This window comes from Saccopteryx bilineata, chromosome 2 (genome assembly GCF_036850765.1).
Source record: "Saccopteryx bilineata isolate mSacBil1 chromosome 2, mSacBil1_pri_phased_curated, whole genome shotgun sequence".
Lineage (NCBI taxonomy): Eukaryota > Metazoa > Chordata > Mammalia > Chiroptera > Emballonuridae > Saccopteryx > Saccopteryx bilineata.
This window is the reverse complement of record NC_089491.1, coordinates 78737578-78762489: the sequence shown is the minus strand read 5'-3', so window position 1 is coordinate 78762489 and position 24912 is coordinate 78737578. Positions and strand designations below refer to the sequence as shown.

The window sequence follows — 24912 nt, the reverse complement described above, 5'->3', positions numbered from 1 at the left end:
GAATGCCAAAGCACCAATTGTTTTATGAGTAGTGCAAATAGCATCTTAAAAAACATCTCTTAGCAAATTGCTGATTTCTACTTTGGAGTCAGATTATTATATATTATTTTAAATACAACTCTCTTCCTAACTAACTACATTGAATTAAGTGTATATAAGGAAAAGTGTACTTTAAAAATTTTGTGGTAATATACTTTTTAAAAAATTGGTTACCACTTTTTACATTTAAAAATATATGTTTGATTCTACCAATATAAATTATAGTTTAAATAAAACAAAATGCTGAACAAAATGGAACTGTATATTCCAGAAATATTCAAGATTTAAAAAATTAACTTGAGGCCCTGGCTGGTTGGCTCAGTGGTAGGGTGTCAGCCCAGTATGTGAACGTCCTGGGTTCAATTCCTGGTCAGGGCACACAAGAGAAGTGACTATCTGCTTCTGTACCCCTCCTCCTCTTGCTTTTTCCTCTCTCTCTCTTCCCCTCCAGCAGCCATGGCTTGATTGGAGTGAGATGGCCCTGGGCTCTGAGGATGGCTCTATGGCCTCCATCTCAGGCACTAAGAAGAGCTCTGTTTCCAGATGGGCAGAGTATAGCCCCCTAGTGGGCTTGCCGGGTGGATCCCAGTTGGGGCACATGTGGGAGTCTATCTCTCTGCCTCCCCACCTCTCACTGAATTAAAAAAAATTAACTTTATTATATTGTCATGGCATGTTTGCAAATATAAAAAGAATCTCATATTATATATGAGATTTTGGAGTCTTAAATTGTAAAACAAATAATGTACGTACAGAGCAAATAATATGTTATGTAACAGTACCCATATATTCTCTAAATATTTTCTATACATTTTTGTAAGATTGAATATTTGAGTTAAGAAGGTAAGTATGGGTCCTGGTTAGTTGGCTCAGTGTGTGGCTCAGTGTAGCACTGGCCTGGTATGTGGATGTCCCAGGTTAAATCTGCGGTCAGGGCACACCTAAGAAGCGACTGTCTGCTTCTCTTTCTCTCCCTCTTCCCTTCACTCTTTGTTTCCCTCTCATGAAGCCCGTGGCTCAATGGGTTCGAGCATGGGCCTTGGGTACTGAGGATAACTCGGCTGGTCTAAGCATTGGCCCTGGGCACTGATGATAGCTCAGTGCCCTAGACGAGGGTTGCCTGGTGGATCCTGGTTGGGGCGCATGTGTGAGTCTGTTTCTCTATCTCCCCTCCTCTCACTTTGCAAAAAAAAAAAAAAAAAAAGGAAATAGAAGGGAAAGTAATATTTTATTGTCAGGGAACATAAAAATCCAATACCTTTTTTTCAAGATTTTCTAACATTTCATTGATACTCTCATTACTTTCCAAATGTACTTTCTGTCGAAATTTTAAATCCTCTATCAAATGTCTTTTCATGGTTATATCCCTTTCCATTCGAGACATCCTTAAAAAGAAAAAAAGACATTTTATCAAGTCATTTAACAATGATAATATATATATTATTCAATGTTACACCTACTGTTAATTTTAAAATACTATATGATAATAATGCAATTGCAAATTAATAAAATAATTGCACAGGAAAATATCACTCTAGTAAATTTTGAGTACTTATAACATCTATAATACAGTTGTCACTTGCTAATTATAGGTTATATATGCATTAAAACAAAAAAAGAACTGAGAAATATTAATAAAATTTATGAAAAGTCAAAATTATTATACAGAGTGTGTCTGTAAAGTCATGGTGCACTTTTGACCGGTCACAGGAAAGCAACAAAAGACGATAGAAATGTGAAATCTGCACCAAATAAAAGGAAAACTCTCCCAGTTTCATACCTATTCAGTGCAGTTTGATGTGGGCTCATGCAGAGATTTTTCAGGGCTCCTTAGGTAGCTATCCCGTATAGCCTCTACAGACTCGTCACTGACTGATGGCCTACCAGAACGGGGTTTCTTCACCAAACTGCCGGTTTCCTTCAACTGCTTATCCCACCGAGTAATGTTATTCCTATGTGGTGGCGCTTCGTTATAAACGTGCTGATATTCACGTTGCACTTTGGTCACGGATTTGAATTTAGCAAGCCACAGAACACACTGAACTTTCCTCTGTACCGTCCACATCTCAACTGGCATGGCCGTGGGCTGCTCCGCTGTATACACGGTGTTACGTCACTATCTGTGCATGCGCACATGCTGCCACATCATCGTACAGAAACTGGGAGGGTTTTCCTTTTATTTGGTGCAGATTTCACATTTCTATCATCTTTTTTTTTTTAATTATTTTTATTTATTTATTCATTTTAGAGGAGAGAGAGAGAGAGAGAGTGAGAGAGAGAGAGAGAGAAGGGGGGAGGAGCAGGAAGCTTCAACTCCCATATGTGCCTTGACCGGGCAAGCCCAGGGTTTTGAACCGGCAACCTCAGCATTCCAGGTCGACACTTTATCCACTGCGCCACCACAGGTCAGGCTCTTCTATCATCTTTTGTTGCTTTCCTGTGACCAGTCAAAAGTGCACCATGACTTTACAGACACACTGTATAAATTATATTCTTGCATTGCTAAAAAAGTCAAAGTGATATTCAGAAACCATAAAAAAGTGTAACACTGATAAACTATCCTATACTATAATAAACAAATATAAACTTTTATATCATTATAAAGATACTAAAATTAGACATATCTTTGTTTTTTTTGTATGTGTAGCCAACACTTTTTCTTTCTTTTACATTTCTTATTTATTGATTTTTAGAGAGAGGGAAGGAAAAAGAAAGAGAGGAATAGAGGGAGAGGGAGAAGGAGAGAGAGAGAGGGAGAGAGGGAGAGAGGGAGAGAGAGAGAGAGAGAGAGAGAGAGAGAAATTTGTTTTTCATTATTCATGCATACATTGATTGGTTCTTGTATGTGCCCTGACCAGGGATCAAATCTACAACCTTGGCGTATCAGGATGATACTCTAACCAGCTGGGCTCCCTGGCCAGGGCCAACATGATATCTTCTAACTTAATATCATATTGGATTGAATTGATATATTAGTTTATCTTAACGTGATAATCTGTTAAGAATAAAATGGTAGATGTAGTGATAACTACTACTACCATTATTACTCTAACAAGAACAGTAGCTAACATCTATTGAGTACTTACTATGTGCCAGTCACTGCTAAAAGTGCTTTACATGTACTAACTCATTTAATCCTCATAAGAACTTTATGAGTTAATACTATTAAGTTAAGGCACATAACTAGCAGGTAGAGGAACCAGGATTCAAAGAACATTTCTCTAGAGCCTTCACTGTTAAACAAGCAAGACTGCTTTTTAATAGATTAATAAACTTCAAGATAGTCTGTGGAAACTATTATGTTAAGTAAAATAAGCCAGGCAGAAAAAGAAAAATATCATATGAGCTCACTCATTTGAGGAATCCAATGAACAATGTGAACTGAGAAACGGAATTGAGACAGAGGAGAGATCAAAGGGACCAGAGGAAAAGAGGACAGAGAGAAAGGGGATGATAGGAAGGGATAAACCTGAAGGGAAGAGGGGAGAGGGGCATGGGCGATGTTGAGGGGAATATGGGGGAGGGAGGATGCATTTGGGGCAATACTAGAATCTATGTAAACATAAATTAAAATCAATAACAAAAGATAGTCTGTTTAGAAAACTAACCAATCTTTTGTGTCTAATAGTTTTATTTATAAATATCATTTTAAGTGATTGTCACATATAATATAGTACAATGTTCATGTATGTATATGAAATACAGTATATTTTAATTAAATTATTACTGACACTGGAATTCTATTTAAACAGGTTATCATTTCTAGTATATCTATAAAATATATAGAAAGAAAATAATTTTGAATGTATAACAAAACATTTTAAACCTCCTTTTGTTAATAAACATATAAAATTCAAACTTTTATAATCTTTGTCATTTTTAATTTTTATTTACTGATTTTAGAAAGAGAAGAGGAGAGAGAAAGAGAAAGAAAGAGAGAGAGAGAGAGAGAAACATCAATTTGTTCTTCCACTTTCTTATGCTCTCATTGGTTTATTCTTGTGTGTGTCCTGACCACAGATTGACCCCCAGCCTTAGAATGTCAGGATGATGCTTTAATCAACTGAGCTATCTGCCTAGGGCCTCCAGTTATTTTAAATATAAACAAAACTTTCCCTGTTTTCTAACTTAGCTTTATAAGCTTAGACATTAAATCCAATATAAGGATCAATCTATACATATATCTTTGGTTGAATAATTACCACATTCTAAAGTTTTTTGTTCATAGTCTTTAGGACATTAATATTTATTCAAAATTAAATGTTTACTCTGAGAAGGAAAATCTAACTTTATATATTCTCAGTATAATTGAAAAAATAGTAAGCATATTGCCACATACCATGATATATGTAATATTCCTTAAATTTTCATTTTAAGTAGCTTTAAACATAAACTAAGAAAGGAAAAGTTAACTTTTGACATCTTGATATTGTTTCTTGGGTGCGTTTAATAGAGTTAACTTCCACTAGGTGGCACCAAACACAATGGATAAAAATATGAAAAACGTACTTTTCATGCATTTCCTTTATGTGTTCTTCTTTTGCTAGGAGTTCAAATTTCAGAGACTTCACACTTGATAACTGCTTAGTGAGCTCATTAGTTGCATTCTAGATTAAAAATACACAAAAATTAAAATACATTTCCCAATCTTGTTCTAAAGCAGCATAAAAGTAAATGCCATTCTCATGAAGAGTAAATTTTCAGTTATACTTATAACTGAATATGTAAATATTTTAAATGCCTTATTTTATGTTATAATAGAATCACTACAGTATACTAAAGGATTTATATAAGATGCCCAAACCATGTAAAACAACTGTAAAACATATACACCCAAAATACATTTATGAGCAATGAGCTGTCTTTGTAAAATGTAAATGTGTATGAAATTAAATATTTTAATGGTTTAATAAGGTAACTTAAATCTAATGCTGGATTTTACTAGTAACCTGTAACAGACTCAATATAGTCACAATGCTTTGCTGCTCTTTCCCATTAAGAGGTGGAATCCACCCTGGCCAGTTGGCCCAGTGGTAGAGCGTCAGCCTGGCGTGCAGGAGTCCCGGGTTCAATTCCCGGCCAGGGCACACAGGAGAAGCACCCATCTGCTTCTCCACACACCCCCCCTCCTTCCTCTCTGTCTCTCTCTTCCCCTCCCACAGCCGAGGCTCCACTGGAGGAAAGTTTGCCCGGGCGCTGAGGATGGCTCTGTGGCCTCTGCCTCAGGCGCTAGAATGGCTCTAGTTGCAACAGAGCAATGCCCCAGATGGGCAGAGCATCGCTCCCTGGTGGGCATGCCAGGTGGATCCCGGTCGGGCACATGCGGGAGTCTGTCTGACTGCCTACCCTTTTCCAACTTCAGAAAAATACAAAAAAAAAAAAAAAAAAAAAAGAGGTGGAATCCATCTTCCAGCACTCTGAATCTACTGGCTTGTGATTTGCTTTGACTAAAAGAATGTGGCAGAAATAAAACTTGGCATGTATCAGATCCTGGGCCTAAACCCTTGCAGTATGCACCTGTGCCCTCTTGGGATGTTGCCTTGGGATAACCTTCCAAAGAATACAGAGGAAGGCCATTTGGAAGAATGCTGAGTTACTCCAGCTTACAACCAGCCAACCATTTGTCAGGCCATTGAGTGAGACTATCTTGGAAATTCAAGGCCAGGTAAATCCTTGGTTTAGAATACAGGCATATTAGGGAACTCAGACTAAAAGAAATAAGAAATTGCTATTATTTTAAGCTGTGACACGTTAGGATTATTGTTTAGACAGTAATAGATAACTTATAGAGAATCTTATGAATACTAAATACTGTAATTCCTCACTTGAACTTACTAATAATATGACTTATTATTAATATAGTTATATATAAGTATTAGTTTTTCAAAGTAGAAAACAGCTATGTGGTATTTTTTATCTGCACAGCTTAGGAGTCAGAGGTGGAACTAGAATGTTAAAATCACTTTCTTTTTTTTGATTTATGGAATTTATTGGGGTGACATCAATTAATAAAATTATATAGGTTTCAGGTGTACAGTTCCACAATACATCATCTGTATACTGTATTGTGTGTTCACCACTTCAAGTCAGGTCTCCTTCTATCACCATTTATCCCTTCCTTACTCTCTTCTACCTCTCCCTATCCTCTTTCCCTCTGGTAATCAGTATACTAGACCCCTAAGTTTAAATTTTGACTGGGCCCTGGCCGGTTGGCTCAGCGGTAGAGCGTCGGCCTGGCGTGCAGGAGTCCCGGGTTCGATTCCTGGCCAGGGCACACAGGAGAAGCGCCCATCTGCTTCTCCACCCCTCCCCCTCTCCTTCCTCACTGTCTCTCTTCCCCTCCTGCAGCCGATTGGCTCTGTGGCCTCTGCCTCAGGTGCTAGAGTGGCTCTGGATGCAACAGAGCGACCCCCCAGAGGGGCAGAACATCGCCCCCTGGTGGGCATGCCCGGTGGATCCCGGTCGGGCACATGCGGGAGTCTGTCTGACTGCCTCCCTGTTTCCAGCTTTGGAAAAATGAGAAAAAAAATTTTTTTTTGACTCAAGTTCCAAGTAAACATGTAATCTGAGACATCACTTGGTTTTTGGTTTTTCCACTTACAAGATAGTGTTGACATACATTAATTCATTTCCTAAATTTAAAAGTATTAAATTAATATATTATAAAATATGATAGCTTTAAGAATATTTGAATAGTTATTTCACTAATCTTTCTAGTAACTACAATCAATTTTTTCTATTAGAACTATTACTAGATTTGACTGATTCATGCTAAAAAAATGTAAATCTGGCAAGATGAAACCCTTATAACATAACGTAAATATAAGACAAAGTCCCTAGACAGACTTTAACCATCTCGTTGGTATGGCATATATAAAAACTTGGAAATAATTTTACAGTCAACATCCTGATTCAGAGGAAATAATAAACTGCTATTGTTTTAATTTTTATATTAAATATATTAACTTTTTTAAAAAACCAAGGCTACCTTAACATGGCAACTTTATGGAATATTAAAAGTTTAATTAAATATTTGGGTAATGCAATCTAGGCTTTTTTTTTTTAATCTTTTTTTTTTCTTTTTTTCTTTATTCATTTTTAGAGAGGAGAGAGAGATGGAGAGAGAGAGAGACAGAGAGAGAGAAGGGGGGAGGAGCTGGAAGCATTAACTCCCATATGTGCCTTGACCAGGCAAGCCCAGGGTTTCGAATCAGTGACCTCAGCATTTCCAGGTCGACGCATTATCCACTGCGCCACCACAGGTCAGGCGGGTAATGCAATCTAAATGTCCACCATATTTCACATGTTTACAGTGATGAATAGGGCCTTATTTCTAGCATTGCTAGAATAAGATGTTGCACACTAGTTACCAGATAACTGAAGCTTTTGCTTTAATCATTAATTTTCATTCTTTCTGGAATGATTGTTCATTTAGAAATATGTGCATTCATGATTACATTAGCTAATAATAATACTTTACTGTAGTGATATTATATTATAAATATCACCATATTAATTGCATCATATTGCTATATCTATTACATTATCATTGTCATTATATAGGGATGCCTTTAAGAGCTATAATGATATAGCTACATTATATAGGGATGCCTTTAAGAGCTATAATGATATACTACTCTAAATGCTCTCAGACTGCTGCTTTTCTTATTTTGTATTTTATCTTAATATTTTTATATTTCCTTTTTCTCTGTCATAATTCCATGCTTCTGTCAATATTCCTGCCTAAAAACAATTCTGCCCTTTGATATGCATACTTCTAATTTGCTGATTTTGAGATTATTTTTGTTGAGAAGGTGAACAAATGAACTTATTAGAGCTGCATTTAAAATAAAAGACAATGAGCAGTAAATGAAGCCTGACAGTATCTTCAATAGAATAAATTAAATGGATTTTAAGATAGCTGTTGGATTCTTTTCCATTTTTAGACTTAAGGCTGTTATTTTAGGTGGCTCAAATGCCGTAACTGACTTCTGGATAATTGAGGATTACTGAATTATAACACATGAAACGATATCAGCTTGCTATATATCATACTTTTGCCAGGATCTCAAAATCTCATAGCTACTTTTTTGATCCTCAAAAATTCTTATTTAGTGGATAGAAACCTCTAGAGAAGTTAAGTAATTTCTTCAGTCAGATCCTACAAAAAGTTAATGAAGAGTAATCAAAAACCCAAGTTCTCTGACCCTTTTCCATTTCATACTGTATAAACCTTTCTGTAGAATGATGTAAAATCTGAAATAAAATACATATTTCAAAAATGTCACAATGATGAGAATCCACCTGGTTAAAGCTTTCCTATCTAAGCTTATTAAATATATATTTTTACATTTTTATAGTGTAATGAATAAAAGCATGGACTCTGGAGCCAGGTGGCTTGAGTTCTAACCTCTGCTCCATCACTCAGTAGCTATGTTGCCTTGGAAAAGTAACTTTCTCTGGTTCTCTCTCTCTCAGTTTTTTCAACTGTAAGAGAGATAATGAAACATCTCACAGGGTTGAAATGAGGATTAGATGAGTTAATATTTGTAAAGGACTTAGATACAGTCTGGAAATAGATTATATATAAAGGGACAGTAGTTGAAAAACTACTTTTCTTCATTATTAACTTTCTGGAAAACTGGAAGAGAACATGGTATGTACCAAAAGGAATGCTTCTGACAATTAGGAAGTCAAAGAATCATATACATAAATTGTAGTACTATTCAATTCAACTGCAAAAAGAACTAGAAATTAAACTAAATATAAACAACTAGAATTAATTTATAGGTGTCTAAATATTTTATTATCTATCTATATAAAGTTGGGTACCTTGAAGAAGCATGTCTAATATAAAGAAACCAAAAATGTAGATAGCTCTTTAATTACTGAGTGAACCGATACATCTGAGAAGTACACCTAAGAATTTACAAAGAACAGGCCAGTATCAATTGGGTAAAATAAAAAAGATGTATGTAGTATTCAGATCTAACCAGTTTTTCTTAAGCATATAAACATCAACTAGAAAAGAAGTTATTTCTTGAAAAATTTTGTTAGCAATTTGATACCTATTATGGGCTGAATGGTGTCCCCTCAAATATTCACACATTAAAGTCCTAATCTCTAGCACCTCAAAATGTGACTATATTTGTATAAGGTCTTTTTTTTTCTATTGTAATACTTTTTTTTACTCAAATTTTGGGACCCGAATTTTTTTTAGTTAATTTTAATGGGGTGACATTGATAAATCAGGGTACATATGTTCAGAGAAAACATCTCTAGGTTATTTTGACATTTGATTATGCTGCATTCCCATCACCCAAAGTCCAATTGTCTTCTGTCACCTTCTAACTGGTTTTCCTTGTGCCCCTCCCCTCCCCCAACTCCCTCCCTCTCCTCCTCCCCACCCTGTAACCCCCACACTCTTGTCCATGTCTCTGAGTCTCATTTTTATGTCCCACCTATGTATGGAATCATATAGTTCTTAGTTTTTTCTGATTTACTTATTTTGCTCAGTATAATGTTATCAAGGTCCATGTCATCATTTGTAAATGATCTGATGTCATCATTTCTTATGGCTGAGTAGTATTCCATAGTATATATGTACCAAAGCTTTTTTTTTTTTTTTTTTTTTTTTTTTTTTTTTTTTTTTTTTTTTTTTTTTTTTTTTTTTTTTTTTTACAGAGGCAGAGATAGACAGGGACAGACAGACAGGAACAGAGAGAGATGAGAAGCATCAATCATCAGTTTCTCGTTGTGCGTTGCGACTTCTTAGTTGTTCATTGATTGCTTTCTCACATGTGCCTTGACCGTGGGCCTTCAGCAGACCGAGTAACCCCTTGCTGGAGCCAGCGACCTTGGGTCCAAGCTGGCGAGCTCTTTGCTCAAGCCAGATGAGCCCACGCGGGACCTCAGAGTCTCGAACCTGGGTACTTCCGCATCCCAGTCCGACGCTCTATCCACTGCGCCACCGCCTGGTCAGGCTGTACCAAAGCTTTTTAAAATCCACTCGTCCACTGACGGACACCTGGGCTGTTTCCAGATCTTCGCTATTGTGAACAATGCTGCCATAAACATGGGGGTGCATTTCTTCTTTTCAAACAGTGCTATGGTGTTCTTGGGGTATATTCCTAAAAGTGGTATAGCTGGGTCAAAAGGCTGTTCGATTTTTAATTTTTTGGGGAATCTCCATACTGTTTTCCACAGTGGCTGCACCAGTCTGCATTCCCACCAGCAGTGCAGGAGGGTTCCCTATTCTCCACATCCTCGCCAGCACTTATTCTGTGTTGTTTTGTTGATGAGCGCCATTCTGACTGGTGTGAGATGATATCTCATTGTAGTTTTAATTTTGTATAAGGTCTTTAAAGAGTTACTTAAGGTAAAATGAGGTCATAGGGATGGGACTTAATCCAGTATCACTGGTGTCCTTATAAGAGATTAGGACACAGACTAAGATACAACCATGTGAGGACACAGCAAGAAAGTGGTCATCTACAAGCAAAGGAGAAAGGCCTCTGAAGAAACTAAACCAGTTTATACCTTGATCTTGGACTTCTAGACTATAAGACTATAAAAAAATAAGTTTCTATTATGTAAGCCACCCAGTCTATGGTATTTTGTTATGGCAGTCCTAGCAAACTGATGCAATATTGAAAAATAAATTTGTAGTAGCAGAGAGTATTACATACTTAAAGAAACCTGGTCTTGTAGAATATTTCCATATTGAAACATGAAACAAGACAAAAGTAAAGATTTACCCTTTTTGTCCCTATGCAGCCTGGTCAGTGTTCTGGGACTCCAGGTTAAATATGGACAATGTCACTTCAAACTTACATCAAGCATGGTGTAAATTGCTTTAGGCATTCTCATTAGTCTCACCTTTGTGACTCACACAATCCACCAAAGTGAGAGAGGGAGGATAGTTGGGTAAAACTTAAACTTTGTAAAACTGTAATGCAAATAATAAAGATATTCGTATAGACCCATTATTATCAAAATTAGGTTAGACCATTAGTAGGAAGTAAAATCAAATAATTAAATTATAAATCAAGAAAACAATTATAATTTTTTCAGAAGTCAGATTAGACATTACTGGATATAACATCACATTTTATTTTGGCAAAAACTAAAGTTATATTTGGATCATGAAGACTTTAATATAAGAAGAATCATAGAACTATGAATTAAATATCTATAATAGGTATGATAACAGAATATCTCAATGATTTATCCTCTGTATCGAAACCTAAACACTGAAATGGTCTATTTATATATTTCATGCCATTTTATTCAGACACAGAAACACATTTTAAGAGAGGATACATGCACCAAAGCTTAAAACTACATTTTTCACACTTTTATTAAGCTATTTAAATTTGTAAACTGTAATGGTTGAGGCAAATTTTGTACATAAAGACTGTCTGAAGAAGGTGGTATTCAACAAGCATCTAAATTAATGCTAGTGTATATAGCTAGTGCTCGACTTACGACCAGGATTGGTTCCAACATACTGGTCGTAACATGATTTGGTCATAAGTTGAGTAGGCTATATGTACAGTACTGTGAAATGATGTTATAAAAATCTTTAAGTCATGGCCCTGGCCGGTTGGCTCAGTGGTAGAGCATCGGCCTGGCGTGCAGAAGTCCTGGGTTCGATTCCTGGCCAGGGCACACAGGAGAAGCGCCCATCTGCTTCTCCACCTCTCCCCCTCTCCTTCCTCTCTGTCTCTCTCTTCCCCTCCCACAGTGAGGCTCCATTGGAGCAAAGATGGCCCGGGCGCTGGGGATGGCTCCTTGGCCTCTGCCCCCAGGCGCTAGAGTGGCTCTGGTTGACAGAGCAACGCCCGGAGGGGCAGAGCATCGCCCCCTGGTGGGCAGAGCGTCGCCCCCTGGTGGGCGTGCCAGGTGGATCCCGGTCAGGCGCATGCAGGAGTCTGTCTGTCTTTCCCCGTTTCCAGCTTCAGAAAAATACAAAAAAAAAAATCTTTAAGTCATATTTTATCATAATTTTCTTTCACTATTGTTATATATCATAATTTTCTTAGTTCATTTTATGCCATTTATATCATCTCTACAGCATTTTGTTTCTTATTTTTATATTCGTCAGGTTTAAGTAAAACAGTACAACTGGTTTAATATTTGCAAAGACAATTTCCTTTTGGTAGACACCTTGGGAGGGGTTTGATGAAAAATATCCAAGACACAAAACACAAATTGCTGTACCGAGTCTGGGATAACAGTTGAGATGGTTCACGTGGAGATGGTAGTGCTGCCAGAAGCTGGTCCGCACTGTCATCTGCCCAGCTGGGCAACGCTTGCGCTACCAGACGCGGAGCAGTCGTAGCTAGCGATTGTGGTCATAAAGTCAAATGATCGTAAAGTTGCATAGGTCGTAAGTCGATCAATATTTGTATATCTAATTATTATTAATAAGGCAAAATATTTTCAAGCAACAATATATTCATTTACTTTGAACTTAATCCTATTTTATCCTATTAGTAATTATTCATTTAAAGATAATGTTGGAGAGTACATATATCATATTTTGAACTGAAAACAACAGTGCTATTTGACAATTCAGTATTCTAATATCTTCTTAACAGTCATGGTTTTTCCATTGCTAACATACTTTATGCATTCCCAACCAGAATTTTCTTTCTCATACTTTTCATTAAAATGATGGTTCCATCTACATTGTCCCTTTAGCTCCCACTAGCAATCTCCACTGAAGAAAATAATTAAATATGTAAAGAATAAATGAGTCTTTTAAGCAGCATAAAAATTGACTTCCCAATTAAAACTCAGAAATCCTGTTCCTTATGGAATAATTCTATTTAAACTAAGATCAGCCTTACTTTTAAGTTGTTGACAGTTTCACCTGAACTTAGATAAAAATCCTTATAAACAAAAGGAACACTGCTTTTTATTCTCTCAGATTTAATTTGCAGAAATCTTTTAAACCAACCTACCTTTGTTGGGCACTTCTCCTTCCCTTTACTCCCTCCACCTCCCCCATCTGCAACCAGCAACAACCAAATTAAAATAGTAGGCAAGTGGGTCAAGAGAAGCAGTCCACTCATGTTGACATATTACATGTTTGAAAAGAATTCTGTTTAGTGGAGGAAGAGGGGTGCAGAGAGGAGTTGAATTAATGGAATAGAATGTCCAGTTTCCATTATCTCTTAAATTAGGATATGATGCGGTGTTGCCATTCTTTTCAGAGAATAGAATCATGAGTAACTGGGTAAGAATCTACCAGGCTAAAGTAGGAAGATGAGGTTGAACACAGCTTTAATAATTTTTAGATTATTTATACCATAATTTACCATTATTACTAAAATTAAATTAGTTAATATAAACGTGTCTGTAAGGATTCAGTAACTTAATATATGTTTTCATCTTCAATAAAACTTATATTCACCTTTAGTTTAAATTGTAATTGCTTCATTTCCAAATCCATGCTCTTTGAAGGACCAAGTGATGTAACTTGTATACGTGGAACTGTTACCTGGGAAACTTCTTCTGTCAAACTTATGATTTCAGATGAGGACTCCAATTTCTTTAATAGGTCTTCCTTTTCTTTCCGAAGCTGAGTCAAGTCCAAATTTAGCTTCTTTTTTTTTTAAAGAAAATAAATGTAAATGTCTTATAAAAATGATTACATTTGTTCTAACAATTATCAGCATAAAATTCTATAGGTAGAAAAATGCTAAGGAAAAGGAATAAAATTAAGTATAAAAATAGCCGTTATAAAAATTACAACCTCTATGAGTTTTTCCTTAAGGTTGTAGGGCTTGTAAAGGTTAAAACAAAATGGACCAGCTGTACTCAATAGCTTTTGGTTGGCTGGTCTTTACTCATGATGTGCTATTTCTTTGCCCTCGCATATACATGGGTGAGCCAGAGATTCACATATTTGATAACCTTGACTTCAGGGCTGATGTACTTAACTGGTAAAAGCCAAGCTGGAGCAGGACGAGGTAACAGATGTTAGTTGTTTATTCCACTGGGTAGATCTTACCATTCTATATAGCAGCCAAAACGCTTCTCATTTAGCAACATAAATGTTAAGTCCAATTAGCAGAAGAGGCTTATTAAAGATTTTGTTCAAATAAATAGCATATAAACAAATTCCCTCACTCTTATGAACTTGATTAATAGTTGACAAGTCCTCTTTGTAATGTTGAGGTAGACTGCACTAAACTCCTTACATTTGAATTTTTAATAACAAACATTTTACTAAATGACATACGGGTAATGTTTTTACGAAACAGTGTAAAAGAAACCATTTTAATGTTAGCCCTTCTCACACCAATTTGTAGTCAACAGAATGTCACCAAGCTCTAATGGCATAACAACTCAGAGCTCCTTAAGAGGATAACTGCCCTATTATTTTATTATTCCAAAGAAGCTTATAATATGGTAGTTTAACATAAGGAACAATTAGACAAAATGGTACTGAAATCCCTCAGAGGGGGGAAAAACCTGCCTTTGTTAAGAATTCTAATTAGAAACAGCAAGAGATGTAGCTAACATGTACAGTAATATAAACATGATATAATAACTTAAGTATTAACACTATATTTCAACAAAACTTCTAGAAACTATACAAATAATTCTATAATTGCATATGTATTTGTGCATGAATATGTACACTGTTAAATATGAATATTTCAGATCACAAATTCAAAACTGGGCTTTATATATTTGATATGACACTATTTTTTTTTTTTTACAGGGACAGAGAGAGAGTCAGAAAGAGGGATAGATAGGAACAGACAGACAGGAACGGAGAGAGATGAGAAGCATCAATCATCAGTTTTTCGTTGCTACACCTTAGTTGTTCACTGATTGCTTTCTCTTATGTGCCTTGACCGTGGGCCTTCAGCAAACCGAGTAACCCCTTGCTGGAGCCAGCGACCTTGGGTCCAAGCTGGTGAGCTTTTGCTCAAGCTAGATCCTGCACTCAAGTTGGCGACCTCGGGGTCTTGAACCTGGGTCCTCTGCATCCCAGTCCGACGCTCTATCCACTGTGCCACCGCCTGGTCAGGCTACACTATTTTTAATAAAATAAAAAGTATGTTTGGTGAAAAAGCTATTTCTTAAGCTATATTTTAACTTATGATCTAAAGTGTGATTCTAAGACTCTCAGGAAATATTCATTCATGAATTTTCCCAAAAGTACCTAATAATATCTAAAAGCAAACTCACAATTTCCCTAAAACTAAAAATCATTCTGGGTACCATCCAAGCTTGAATTCATGTTGGTTTATTGATTTTCTATGCCCAACCAATTTTCAGGTTCTACAAAGTATGTAATGTTTCTCATATTCATTCCCTTCTGCCACGTTCTTAACAAAGATTCTCCACTGAGAGGACAGTAATAATGGTCCTCCCTGCAACTTTCCCTGCTTTCAAATCATCTTTTATACAACTTTTAAAAACAATGCTGAGGCCCTGGCTGGTTGGCTCAGTGGTAGAGCGTCAGCCTGGCATGCAGAAGTCCCAGGTTCGATTCCTGGCCAGGGCACACAGGAGAAGCGCCCATCTGCTTCTCCACCCCTCCCCCTCTCCTTCCTCTCTGTCTCTCTCTTCCCCTCCCGCAGCCAAGGCTCCATTGGAGCAAAGATGGCCTGGGCGCTGGGGATGGCTCTTGGTCTGTGCCCCAGGCGCTAGAGTGGCTCTGGTTGCAACAGAGCGACGCCCCGGAGGGGCAGAGCATCGCCCCCTGGTGGGCAGAGCGTGCCCCCTGGTGGGCGTGCCGGGTGGATCCCGGTCGGGCGCATGCGGGAGTCTGTCTGACTGTCTCTCCCCATTTCCGGCTTCAGAAAAATACAGGAAAAAAAAAAAAACCCAATGCTGACAAGTTGTTACCTATTCAAAATCCTTCAAGGTTCCTCTCCCATATAGGATAAAGCTAGGGTGTTTGTGTATGTATTAAGGCTCTTGAAGATTTACCTTCAGTTTGTGTTTTAGTCAGACATCACCTAAAGCCAAATTTGCCCACCATTCCCCAAACCTGTCTGCCATTTTTCCATTAAGGACTCTCTACACATGGTGTTTCCTTCTGATGAATTTTCTCTCGTGCTTAAAGAGCACTTACTATTTCCTCCTTTATAAAAAATCCTCTGTACTTTACACTTTTTCTTCAACAAAGTTGCTTCCCACTCTCTTAGCTCCCATAGCACTATGCCTGTCCCCCAACCTTGTACTCTGGTAAATCCTTGTAAAAGGACTGTGCCTTTGACCACCTATGTATTACCTATAATATCTACAAACAATGCTTTCTATATAGTAAAAACCAAAAGAGAAGTTTCAAAAATTCACTATTTGCAGCCCAAATGGTGCTAAAAAGACACATATTAATTTCAGCTGGTATTTATAATCTATTAGTTTGACTATTTAAATTAAAATACTTTTATTAGCAATGTGGTATTATTAGCTTTTACTTAAGTAGTATGCACTAGAACATACGTAAATCCTGAAAATAAATGCTCTGCGTCTAAATTAGACTTTTGAGATTTGAATTTGGTAAGACATAAGTCATGGCTACAATTCTAGGTGGGTGTCAGGCAACACAGAAGACTAAACTTTGACGAGGCTCCTTTCTTCCTATGAACAAACCCAGTGGTGGCTCCTCTTATTTGTTAAATTTGTATGCCATTAGATTTCTGTCTATTCCTTCCACACTGGCAGATCCAGACACCATAAATATATCCTTCATTGAGGTTAGACCAAGCCCATTAATATATTTCTCTAAAAGACATGTCTATGCAGATTTTAACTTTAATCTAACAATATAAAATTTATTAAATTAAGAAATACTTAAATTATGGAGACAATAAACCAAATGACTTGTAATATATTAAAATGTACATTGTTTTGATTAAACAATATTTATAATCTATAATATTTAAAATATATTTCTAATATTAGTTATTTATGCCTCAAAATGCTATAAGAGCACTTGTCAAAATAGTGGAAACAGGCCATCAATTTGGAATTCTTTGATCATCCCTTAGAATTTTAGACAAATAATTAGTCTCTATTACTGATTCCTCTCAGTTTAAGCATTCTAACTCATATTTGAGAAATGCCATAGATGAGACAAGAAGTATAAATACCTTTCCTTGCTTATACTTAGTTTGGCATGTGAGACAACTTCTCTGGTGATCTTGTTGGAAAGAAATTTACTGTAAAATCTATCAATATATTGAGATTACTTTTAAATTGTCACTTTTAGCCACAAGCATGATTGCTGTTTCTACATTATTAAATTTCCATCTACAATGAAGGATTTAAAAACAAGTATTTAAGTCATTATATTAAAACTATAAGTAATAAAAAGACATATGGAAGAACCATCATTTCTGGATTCTAGTTTGGATCCTACTGCTTACCAGCTGAGTAATGGATGACCTAGCATTTCTCTTCCTTCCCTCACTTAAAAACAGATGACTACTGCTTACCTAGCAAAGGTAATTTTGAAGGCAGAATTTTCTTAAACATCTATGATAACACGTGGTAAATTTTAAATGCAGTACTGTTAGCATTATCTTGTGGTAAATGCAACCATGTAGTCTGAGAAGTGTTTTAAAGGCTGAGGACATGGATTAATAAAAAGGCTTGTTATATATTATATGCATGATAATCCTATAATTTCTCTCATGGTAGAAATCTTATTTTGTCATAAGAGAAAGTTATGTGTTTGATCTTTATTTAGGATCCCTACTAGGCTGCGAGCTTATTGAAGGCAGATGTGTTACTCTGATTCTTTTTTTTAATTGACTTTATTGTGGGGACATTGGTTACCGTAATTATACAGGTCTCAGGTGCCCAGTTCTACAACACATCTCTGTACACCGTATTGTGTGCCTACCCCCCCCAGTCAAGTCTTTCATCCATCACCATTCATTCCCTCTATAACCTCCTGTACCTCACCCCAAACCAGCAATCACTACACTGTTGTCCGTGTCCATGAGTTTTATTCTTTTTCTTTGTCCTTTTCGCTCAATTTTTCCACCCCTCTCACCAGCCACTCCATGCTGACAGCTACCGTCAGCCTGCTCTCTATGTATGAGTCTTCTCTTTTTCACTTGTGCGCTAAACCTCTGACTCTTTATATCCCAGCAGTGCAATCCCTCCACAGTTTTTTAAAAGTCTATTTCAATTTAAAAGTTGATTTCAATGAGAATAAGTACTGAGATTTGTATTGACTTATGAGTAGTCGATTATTCTAACCAAAGGTTATAAAGTAGAACTTAACACTATGAAAGTTTAAAACTAGACACTAGTTATTAATTATTTATTTAAATATAACACTGAAGAAGAAGTAAGTCTCTGAAAAGAAAAGAACTCTCTAAGCAACTGTACGAAACAAGAACATATTGAAGAATCCATTCTTCAATAATGGGCACAGTGGTAGGCAGAATTCTCAGATGATCCTTATATAATACCGTCTCCTTGTATGTAGGTGGGGCTCATGAATATGATGAGCTGTTACTGCAATGATTACATTATTTGAATTATGTTATATGCAAAAAGAATTATGTAGGTGTAAATTATGGCCCCTAATCTCACGACTCTGAGTTAATCAAAAGCAAGTTTATGCAAGCTGGACCTGAGCTACCTAGGTAAAGCTGCAAAAGAAGGCCAGGAGCTCTTTTAAGAAGTCAGAAAGATTTTCCCACTGGTCTTGAAGAAGTAACTTTCCATGTTATGAGAGGACTATGTAGCGGGCTATAAGTCAAGGATCTAAGCAAGTCCTCAAGAGCTAAGAATGGTCTTTAGCCAGCAGCAATCAAGAAAACGGGGACCTCAGTCCTGCAACCACAGGAACTGATTTTTTCCAACCAACACATGAGCTTGGAAGAAAAGCCCAAGCTCAGAAAAGGAAGGCACCTGGCTGACACCTGATTGTCTCCTTGTGATATTCTGAGAAAAGGATCCCTCTAAACTGTGCCAGACTCCTGACCCACAGAAACCGTGAGATAATTTGTGTGTATGTTGATTCCAAAATGATAAATGTATGGTAATTTATGTAATATGGAAAATAAATTGTAATTTTAAAAAATCAACCCCTTTCTTGAATCTATTCCCTGTTCCCTATTGTCACCCTGCCCCACCTTGAGCAAGTACCCTGAACCCCATAGTGTACAGCTTATAGATTATCCTCACTCTGGTTTGATTTTCCTTTCCTTATCTATAATTTTGTGTTAATTTTATTTCTTCTACTGCTTTTTAAAATGTTTTCCATTTTCTATGCTAGAAATAGAAATAGCCTCTACTAATCTATACTTTGTAGTTTAATTGCCAAACAAAAATCCTCTAGCCAGAAGCTTCCTTTTGCTGCTTTCAACAGTAACTGTGGAATCCCATGAACATGGTAAATAAGCCTCCCTTGACATTTCTCTCTTGTTCTATTACACTGAAGTTCATTCACAAAATTCCTTTTTTTTTCTGAGCCCCAACTTAACATTTTCTGGAAGGTTTTGATAAAGAATATTTACATTCAGAAACTGACTCAATATCTATCACTCATTCTTTTTATACATACTACATTGTAGGAACTGTACTAACTATGTTTTCACTAATAAAGAAACATAATTCTTGCCTTCAGTTAGCTACCAGTCTATAAGTTAGAAATACATAGCAATAAACTACAATACATTAACTGAAGAAATAAAACAGGGGGCCAAGGAAACTGCTGTTGTCTTTAAATCCTGTCTAGTAAATGCTGTTGGCAGCCAGTTTCCTTCCACATATACCTGCTGATTTATTTTGTCCAATGTTATTCTATGCTAGACAGAAAATTAAAGGCCACAGCTACATCTACAACCATGCTGACTTCCAATTTTTACTCTAGATAAAGTTATCATCAGTAAACTGAGGGCAGTCCTGAGGAGATCAAGAATCTCTTCCCCAGCAGGGAGCCTTGGTAAACATTATAATATGAAAAATGAATTACCAGAAAAAAATAAAACAGGGCCCACGGAAAATATTATATTCTATAGTCCAAGTGACCAGAATTAAAAGGCTTTTGTGAAAATAAGGACTTAGAAAAAAAAATTAAATCTAAAATAATAATTTCCCTAATCACCCCCCACACAATATATATGTAGCAACTCTCAGATCTTGGTGTCCCCAAAAAAGAAAATATTCAACATCTGCCTATTTGACGGACATGCTTTAGTAGTGGTACATATAATGAAACTTCTTTTGAGTATTCAACTAGTTTAGAGCAACCTTCCAAGGGAAAGGAATAGGATGTGGTATAGCTCTACTTTTTTTTTTTTTTTGCAAGAGAGAGAAAGAGTGAGAGACAGACGGGAAGGAGAGAGATGAGAAGCATCAACTCATAGTTGCAATACCTTAGCTGTTCATTGATTGCTTTCTCATATGTGTCTTGACCAGGGGGCTCCAGCCAAACCAGTGACTCCTTGCTCAAGAAAGTAATCTTGGGCTCAAGCCAGCGACCTTGGGCTTCAAGCCTGTGACCATGGGGTCATGTCTATGATCCCACGCTCAAGTTAGTGACCTCGTGCTCAAGTTGGTGAGCCCACACTCAAGCCAGATGAGCCCATGCTCAAACTGGTGACGTCAGGGTTTCAAACCTGGGCTGTCAGCATCCCAGGCTGATGCTCTACTCATTGCGCTACCAACTGGTCAGGCTAGCTCTTTACTTCTTATAAGAGGTGGCTTCTGACCTAACATTTTTCTGAACAATGACCACACTTATAGCATTGAGAGAAACTGTTCAGTTCTCCTCATATATTTTTCACCACTGGATTAGAAATTTAAAGTAATGAACCACCTTAAAAATTTGAAAAACATTTTTAGTTGGGATAGTGTATCTGAAAAGTAGACACATGGGAATTCTAGAAAATCCACCTAAAAATAAGGTTGAATGTCAGGATCACAGGAGCAGGGTTTCTGAGAAGTCTGTGGAGGAAATAGTTGGTGGCAGAAGGATTCTTTCTCGTCCATTCTGAGGCAAAGGTTAGATGTCAAATGTGGGAAAAGGTCAGCCAGTAATCAGGGTAAAAAGTAAGGGTCAGTTCTCATCTATACAAATAGTGGAATCTGTTGGGTTTTTTTCTCTTTTTGAAACCCAAAGGCCTTGATAGTCTAAGTAGGGAAAAGCAATCATTTAGTGGGAATAGGCTGTTTCTAATTACTTCACCAAAATCTTTAAACCTGAATTTTGCATATTACTGAGTATACTGAATGAAGTTATTTCATGGTGAATATATAAATACATTCATTTATATTTCACAATCAGATTATTCTGGTTCATACCTGAGTAAAGGCAGCTGTTCTAAAATCTTATTATTGTAATTTTGAAAACTTATAACATCATAATTTTGTTAACAGAATTAAAGCAAAAGAGACTGGAGAAAAAATTCTAGTTGAAAAATATTTATGTAATTTGTATGATCTTAAAGATCTTTCTCCCTCTGTGAATAGAATCAATATTATTTCATTGGGAATATTATTCTTTTACAAGAAATAAAACTAAAAAAATAAAATTCTGTAATTTGTACATGTATATTATTAAAGACATAGTCACTTAATTAAAACATTGTATGAGTTACAAAGAAAATTACATGGGTTTGTAGGTCACTAGCAGAATATTTTCCATTCAAGTACTTATCAACAGAAATAAATGGTTCAGATTAATAACTCTTTCAAATTAGTAACAAGTGTTTTAAATTTAAAATGAGTTTTCTTTTGTTATGTTACTTGAGATAGTCAAGAAAAAGAATTAAAAATTTAAAACCACCAACCAAAACCATAAAAAGAACAAAGATCTTAGGCAGAGATGAAATTATTTATGCAACAAAATTTCTTATGAAAAATACACTGAGTTACTACATCACTCATTTATAAACCATTTTCTGACAAATGCAGTTATTAAAAGCCTACAGTATGTTTCACAAAATGTGAGGCAAATGAAGGTAATATAGAGGACTTTTTACCAGTGCTTTTGCTAGTAGTTAGACTTCAGTAGCCTTTAGAGACCATTAAGTACCCTTTGGCTAATTGGCCAATGGTAGATTAATCCTCTTTTATTCTAGCAGCCCTATTTAAACACCCTTTACACTCTGTCAGTATAGTGTCTGAATGACAAAATAATATTGTGCATGAATAATAAGCAGAAAAGTTAAATTAACATTTCATGTTTCACATGCTATACCTATGTGTCAGAACTTCCTTTTTAAGTCACTGACATTCAACTTTTTAAAACAACCTCATGTTGACATCTTATTGAGGTGAATCTTCCTAATTACTGCTAATTACCTATCTAGAAAAAAACTTTATTCACAAAGTGCAGTTGTCTGGTACAGATGAGCCCAGCTCCAGTGTGCACATTAAAGATAAAACATAACACTTAACATGCTACTTTGTTATAAGGTCATACTAAATACGGTTTGCAATTAGAAAAGCAGTTTTTTATGATACAGAAAAATGTCAATCTGTCTTGATGTGCTCAAATTAGATTCAATCAAAGAAATATAGATATCTTCACATGGATAAGAGATATGCTACTCTAAGTAACATTTACAAGTAAAATTAATATAATGCCTTTATATTTTGTTATATAAGTTCTAGTTAATGCCCAATTAATTATTTTATAAATATGTTTGAATATGATTTCTCAAAATGGAAATCACTATTATTTCAAGTATCAAATTACTTTAAAAAGTTTACTAATACTTTAAATTCTCAAAACAGCCCCAGATACTGGAAATATTTAACATGTATCTTTCAATTTGTTTTAATATTTTTGACATTATAGGCATTTATAGTAAATATTAATCTGAGATACTAGCAATATAGTGTTTCAAAAATAATCTGAATAAATAAACTAATGAATATTAATTGAACTGAAACTAAACCATATCACTTAAACTTCTGTCCCCCAACTATGGAAAAAGAATCAGTAAAAATAAATGTGAAGTTTGGAAGATTAATACAACTGACTTTCAAGTATTCATAAAAAAACATTTGATATATTCATAGCAAGAAAAGCTCAACTGTAGGTTTGTTGTTATTTCAAATTCTCTATTTCAGTTATGAAAATAAAAGCCCCCTTGAAACTTACATACCAAATACTAAATATAGAGACAGACGTTAAGAACCCCAAAGTATGTCCAGGGCAATTCATCATTATTACTACCATAAAAATGTCTCAGTGTTCATATGGTAATGGTATCAGTTGTTTCAGTCATCTTAGACATTTGATCTACACATGGCATTCTCGCTAATGACCATCAAGTTGCAACACATTCCCATTTTGAGTCCCTTCCTCAACAGCAATGAGAGAGGATGGCAGTGCCATCTGATGTCCCATAGGATAAACTGGGTAATATCTTTCTAAAGCCCCCTTTTTTCACTTTCCTTTACATAAACTCAGCTAATCAAATAGAAACATCTATTATTCATATGTACTGTATAAACATACCCTCTTTAATTCTATTCTCCCTCATACTTTGGTCAATATATTTTTCAATAACTTAAGTTTTGTGGGAGCAGGAAGAAAAGACTCCACCTCTATTAAACTACTCAAACAATGAAGAAGAAGAAAAAATAAGTAAACATGCCAAGTCATCAAAATATTAGTGTTTCAGGGTGATGTTAATACTTTATCTATATTTAAGTAAAAAACAGCCATAAAATTTCAATTGAAGTTATATAGAGTGATTGAGTTTTCAGAAAGAAAGACTACCAAACTACAGAATATCTGCAGAGGTCTCATGAAGACTGTCTTATTCTCTTCTAATTAAACTTGGCTTTCTAAAGCAACAGATTTCAATACTTTCAATCGTTTTTCCTTCCTACTGGGGTGAAAATATTTCATATTGTACTATATTGTACTGTATGTTATTGTACAAACAGGACTTTGTGAACTGGTCTGAGGAAAATAATGCTCATCTATAGTATTGTTAGTAATTGAAAGTGAGAGTACAATTAGAAATTGTTCATAAGAATACGTAATTCTTGTACAATGGTACCTTGAGATATGAACAGACCAACATAAGAATTTTTTTAAGATACAAGCTGCGATCGGTCTGTATTTTTGTTCGAGATCCGAGCAAAATTCCGAGATATGAGTCGTGATTCGGGAAGCTGCCGCTAGTTGGCACGTTGGCACACAGGTCCAGTATTGGCAGTTTGATATATGAGTTGACTGACTTACGAGCTAGGTTACAGAACGAATTAAATTCGTATCTCAAGGTACCACTGTATTAACTTCAAAAGAAAAACATTGATATTGTTTAATATAATTTTTAAATTTTATTTATTCATTTTTAGAGAGGAGAGAGACAGAGAGGGAGAGAGAGGAGAGACAGAGAGAGAGAAAGGGGGAGGAGCTGGAAGCATCAACTCCCATATGTGCCTTGACCAGGCAAGCCCAGGGTTTCAAACCGGCGACCTCAGCATTTACAGGTCGACGCTTTATATTAAACAGCGCCATCACAGGTCAGGCTGTTTAATATAATTTTTGACTTCTAAAAATTTGTTAGATCATGATATATTTCTGTAATTCATAATTTTTATAAGATAAAGCATTTTCAACTAATATGCCTCTGAACAGCATCTGTATGCTATTAAGTTCATTTAAATTACATTGAAATCAATTTATAAGAATAATGCCTTATCATGGTAATATAAAATACTACCAACAGTTTGAGTAATAAACCCAAAGGCTAATGGCTGCCATCTCTAGCTCTAACTTTATGTATTCAAACTAGTAAAATGGTTTATATTTATAAATATGTACTAAATATAAATAGCAAGATAATACTTAGAAATTGAAATAGTTTACTGATAGGGTCAATAGTATGTCTTTCCTCAGATGTAATATATCTA

At 35.8% G+C, this 24912-nt stretch overlaps 1 protein-coding gene across 7 annotated transcripts in view; it reads right to left on the bottom strand.

Moving 5' to 3' along the window:
- CNTLN (centlein) overlaps positions 1-24912 on the bottom strand; it is a 363805-nt gene that overhangs the window by 31246 nt on the left and 307647 nt on the right. For 5 of the 7 annotated variants that reach the window (XM_066257308.1, XM_066257310.1, XM_066257309.1 and 2 more), the window contains 3 exons: positions 13460-13651; positions 4549-4646; positions 1298-1424 (listed from right to left, as the gene is read on the bottom strand). In XM_066257308.1, coding sequence (XP_066113405.1) covers positions 1298-1424; positions 4549-4646; positions 13460-13651 — 417 coding nt within the window. The remainder of the gene's footprint in view (positions 1-1297; positions 1425-4548; positions 4647-13459; positions 13652-24912) is intronic. The other 2 variants (XM_066257311.1, XM_066257313.1) reach the window with 2 other exon arrangements.